The sequence below is a fragment of the Ovis canadensis genome, chromosome 14 (assembly GCF_042477335.2).
Source record: "Ovis canadensis isolate MfBH-ARS-UI-01 breed Bighorn chromosome 14, ARS-UI_OviCan_v2, whole genome shotgun sequence".
Lineage (NCBI taxonomy): Eukaryota > Metazoa > Chordata > Mammalia > Artiodactyla > Bovidae > Ovis > Ovis canadensis.
Genome location: NC_091258.1, coordinates 76,025,795 through 76,031,093, shown reverse-complemented (window position 1 = coordinate 76,031,093; position 5,299 = coordinate 76,025,795). Strand labels below are relative to the sequence as shown.

At 49.4% G+C, this 5,299-nt stretch overlaps 1 protein-coding gene across 1 annotated transcript; it reads right to left on the bottom strand.

Moving 5' to 3' along the window:
- Positions 1-630: 630 nt before the first annotated feature.
- Positions 631-4,848, bottom strand: LOC138418532 (cationic amino acid transporter 3-like). Its single transcript, XM_069549929.1, has 6 exons — positions 4,665-4,848; positions 3,672-3,849; positions 2,674-2,813; positions 2,466-2,568; positions 1,150-1,337; positions 631-954 (listed from the first exon to the last, which is right to left on the bottom strand). Exons 1-6 carry the CDS (start codon positions 4,846-4,848, stop codon positions 674-676), a joined length of 1,074 nt encoding a protein of 357 aa, XP_069406030.1. The 3' UTR covers positions 631-673.
- Positions 4,849-5,299: the final 451 nt, after the last annotated feature.

Here is a 5,299-nt window from a genome sequence, read left to right as displayed (position 1 = left end):
ATGACTCAGCACCAGGGATGTTTTTCTCAAGTCTGAAAAGTGGAGGCTGGTGGCTGTGGCTTGTTGTTCTCCAAGCTGTGTTGGGTCCCATACCTAAAGTATATGACAAACCCTAGCAGGGAAATGAGACGATGAGAAGGGAAAGAAAGTGCTCACCCCACTTAAAAATGCCCAGTAAGCCTCCTGTTATGGTGTCTGACAGTTTAGGGCAGAGGCAGTAGGGAGAGGACTGGGTTTAACCCCTCAAGGAGCCTCTTTAGCTCAGAAAATCACTTACCAACCACCATCCAGATGCCAAATAGCGCCCAGGTCCCAGTGGTCATCCTCATCAGAGAGTAAATATTCACAAAGATGCTGACCAGTGGGAGGACAGGCAGAGCAGGGACATGTGGGCAGAGGCAGGTCATCCCTGAGCACAGCCCAGACATCTGAAAGGGACACCCTACCCCAGTGGGGAGGAAGACAGTCCTAGCCAGGCTGTGCGCTCAGTGTCTACTGCGAGGGGGTTTGTAAAGCACTGAGCATGGATCAGGGAAGAGTCCACTGCCTTAGCAAGCCCTCCCCCTTTCCTGGTCCAGCACAGAGTGTTCAGACCTCAAAGCCTGCAGACTTCATTCACTCAAGGTGGACAGTTTGGGGACATATAATGACCTACTTTTTTTTGGGGGGCATGTCATGTGGCTTGTGGGACCTTAGTTCCCTGACCAGGGATTGAGCCTGGGCCCAGGGCAGTGAAAGCACAGAGTCCTAACCACTGGACCACCAAGGAACTCCCAAGATCACCTACCTTAAAATACAGAGGAGAGGGGTCCTGGGGCTGCCTCCAGATGATGGCCGTGACCCCAGTGATGAGCAGCAGCAGCAGCACAGCCACGGTTGTGAGCACGGGGTCTCCAGAGAACACCTGGCTGGGCCACTGGGCCAGGACCGGGCTCAGGATGGCCAGCAGGAGAACTGCAAGGGTCAAGGTGGAGGAGAACAGGCTGGACCCAGAAGACAGACGTCAGGACCTCGGGCCACATCCCTTCCCAGGCCTGCCCAACTCATGAAGGGCCATCATATCTCTAAGACTCCTCAACTGATGAAATACACACTCCCACTCATCCTGTCAATATCAGAATGTGACCAAAGAGAAATGCCACTGCTCACCAAGCAGGAAGGCACATCCATAGACAATCCGGCCAGATTTCTCTGTGGGGGTGCTGCTGGTAGGGAACCACAGACTTTTCAGGATGTTTGAGGTTCCTACTTCAGGTACAGAGTCCAAAGGACTGCCTTCAGCTTCAGGCTCCATCTCAATTTCCTTCCCTGTTTTCTCCTTCAAGTGTGACTTGTACCTGAATATGAGATATTAAGGCAATATTAACAAGGGACTGGTTCAAAATTGGGAAAGGAGTACATCAAGGCTGTATATTGTCACCCTGCTTATTTAACTTCTATGCAGAGTACATCATGAGAAATGACAGGCTCGCTGAATCACAAGCTGGAATCAAGATTGCCCAGAGAAATATCGACAACCTCAGATATGCAGACGGTACTATTTTAATGGCAGAAAGTGAAGAGGAGATAAAGAGCTTCCTGATGAAAGTGAAAGAGGAGAGTGAAAAAGTTGGCTTCGAGCTTAACATTCAAAAAACCAAGATTCTGGCATCTGGTCCCATCACTTCATGGCAAATAGATGGGGAAACAGTGGAAATAGTGTCAGATTTCATTTTCTTGGGCTCCAAAATCAATGTGGCCAGTGACTGCAGCCACGAAATTAAAAGACATTTGCTCCTTGGAAAAATAGCTATGACAAACCTAGACAGTATATTAAAAAGCAGAGACATCACTTTGCCGACAAGGGTACCTATAGTCAAAGCTACGGTTTTTTCAGTAGTCGCATATGGATGTGATAGGTGGACCATAAAGAAGGCTGAGCGCTGAAGAACTGATGCTTCTGAACTGTGGTGCTGGAGAAGACTGTTGAGAGTCCCTTGGACTGCAAGGAGATCCAACCAGTCAATCCTAAAGGAAATTAACCCTGAATATTCACTGGAAGGACTGATGCTGAAGCTGAAGCTCTAATACTTTGGCCACCCGATGTGAAGAGCTGACTCAATGGAAAAGACCATGATGCTGGGAAAGATTGAGGGCAGGAGGAGAAGTGGGTGACAGAGGATGAGACGATTGGATGGCATCACTGACTTGATGGACATGAATCTGAGCAAGCTCCAGGAGATAGTGAAGGACAGAGAAGCCTGGCGTGATGCAGTCCATGGGGTGGCAAAGAGTTGGCGAAGACTTAGTGACTGAACAACAACAAGGTAATATTAACAGCAGCCCCGACTCAGCCAACATTACATAGCCTATGCCACCACTTTCTTAGCTTAAATCTAGAAGGCCTTTAGGAAGCAGCATGAAGGCAGAAGGTGATTCATTTCCATGAGTCCAAGGCCCCCGGTCAAGGTGTAGTGGAGTCTTACCTGAGGACAAGGACGGAAAATGCCACGAGAGTGTAAGCAAGCAGGGTCACAACTGACAAGAAGTCCACAAGATCACTGAGCTTGAAGAGCAAAGCCATGACCCCTGGAATGGAGGGCACAATCAAGATGGAAGGAGGGAGCGAGAAGCCACCGGAAATATCCAAGTTAAAAAAGTCGATCAAGGAAGGAGTGGGTTTTGTTTATTCACCTGCGAGGTTTCCGGAAGACATGATGGTCACGATGGGGGCGTCTGTGCGGGCACGGACCTGGGCAAGTGCCCGGAAAAGAAGCCCGTCCTCTGCCATCGCGTAGATCACCTGAGACATGGGGAACATGGCACTGTGGAGTCTGGAAGAGAAAGTGGGAGCGTGTGTGAGATGGTGCAGAAGCAGGAGAGACCGGGGTGTCTGCTCCCTGCTCTGCATGGGGTAAGGTGCCTTTATTTGGTTTCTCAATCCCAAGGGATGGGATTGGCATCTGACAGGAGACGGGCAGAAAGCCAAGATACTGACCTGTATGTAATAGCCAAATGATGCCGACACTCAGGACATATCTGGCGGAAATCCACCCCCTGTGCAGAAATGTCTGAGATAAGGGGCTGTCAGGCTGAATCTGGGAGCAGGGCAGGATGAGGGTGAGGCATGCTGAGACACTGAAATAGGCCAAAAAGCAGATGAAGATGGAGAACGTGATGCCCAAGGGGATGGACTACTGAGGGTTTAGGGCTTCTTCACCTGCAGGTTGGGAGGAAGCATTGGGTCAGGGATACGCACTGGGGTGAAGGCACAAAGTCCCCTTTCCTCTGTAACCTCCAAGTGGTACCTGTGCCCAAGGGCAGCCCAGGCTGTGGCCAAACCCCAGATGGGGTCACACAGGGCCCAGGTTACCTCTAGAGATAACAGTGTCAAAGCCAACAAATGCGTAGAAACATAGAATTGCTCCGTGGAGAACCCCATCAAAGCCAAAAGGAATAAACCCTCCAGAACCCAGAGGGCCCAACCTATGGTGAGAGAAGGAATGAGGAAGAACATGGGGGAGGTTGTTCAGCCAGCTCTGAGCTCCTTGGTTAATATCATGAGTCCTGGGCTCCAACACGCCATTAATTGAGTCTGTCAATTCAGATCTGGTAGTCCCCACCAGAGTCCCAGCTCCGCATAAATCATCCCCCACGCCGAGCATCAGAATGGTCCAAGATACCCTCCTAACCTAGAGGTGCCACTGGATTCAGACATGTTCGATGCGTAGTCCTGTTCCGTGAGCTGCCAGTTGTGCAGGTCACCCTTAATGAAGCCCGAGAGGATGATGAAGCTCTGAACCAAAGTGTTGATGCCTGTGAACACTTTGTTAAACAGGGCTGAGTCACGAACTCCCAGCACCTGTAGTCCTGAGGAAACGATAAAGATGAGACATCCTAGGTAACTAAGTCCACAGACACGGAACGTAGACCAGGGGTTCCTAGGCTAGCTGGGGACTGAGATGGGGGAGATGGACAGTGACTTTTCTGTTGTGATGAACATATTTGAAACTAGATGGAGGTGGTTGTTATACAGCACTGGAAATGTACTGAACTGAATCGCCCCTGACTTGTACACTTTAAGGTGGTTCATCTCTAACTGTGGCCATTATCTCACGATACGCAGGTCTACCAAATCCTGACGCTGTACACATCTTAATCAACGTTGCACGTCAACTGTGTTTCAGTAAAGTTGGTAAAGAATCATAGATGGATAACTTTATGTTATATGAACTTCCTTTCAATTAAAAACACGTCTTTGGTCTCAGTAAAGGGGAAGAAACATGTCAGTCTAAGTAAATAATTCTCACAAGGGGATGACTTTATAATAATTCACACTAAGAAATAATTCCCCAGGGGACTGTTGGCAATGTCTGGAGACAGTCTGGAGGGTGGGAATCACCTGTATTTAGTGAATAAAGGCCAGGGGTGCTACTCAACACCCGACAATGATATTTAAAAAACCTAAAATGTACAGGACACCTCCCCACACCAAGAATGATCCAGCCCAAAATGTCAGTGTCGCCAAGGGTGGGAAACATTGGCCGATGACTTGCCTTACGGTCACTCGCATCCTAGACACTGCTTTTCAGTTCTAATCCCCTTCCATTCTGCTCCCCAATTCCCTGCCTTTCCCACCCCTCCACCCCACGATCTTCCCCTCTGGTCACTGGGCCCGGTCTTACCCATGAGCAGCAGCACCAGGGCCAAGGCCAGAAAGTCTGGGTACTTGGCCAGGAAGTGGGGCATGTGCAGAGAGAAAGTTCCTTGCAATGCCTGAGAGATGTGGTTCCCAATGAGGCTGTCAAAGATGTAGCTCCAAGCCCTGGCCAAAATGGCGGTGCCCGCAGTGGCAGAAGGAACAGGCATTAACTGAACTCCTAATATGCACCATGAGATGAATTTTTGGGAAACAGACAAAACACCTAATCTGAAAATGTTTTCCACTCCCCCCTGCCCATGGGATGGGGAGAGAGGACCCAGATGATTCACAGTTTAGGTCAACTATTTACTATGTGAAGAGGAAATCAATGTTATGTAAGAAAAGAAAACAGGGCAATAGGAAATGGAGGGCTGGAAGATGAGGGCTGAGTTTTTAAGTTGAGGTGTAAGAGAACATCCCGTGAAGGCAACAAAGGAGCAAAGACTTCAATATGGCGAAGGGATGAGCCCGCGGGCCATGCCTCCCCTCCCCCACTCCATACAGGTCCCTTTCTTTCTGGATTCTTGGTCCAATTGTTTAAGAAAAGAAGGAGAGAGCTGAGTAGAATGAACCTGTGGGGTTTTCTTGCCACTGTTACCTCCCCCTGCAAGGTCAATA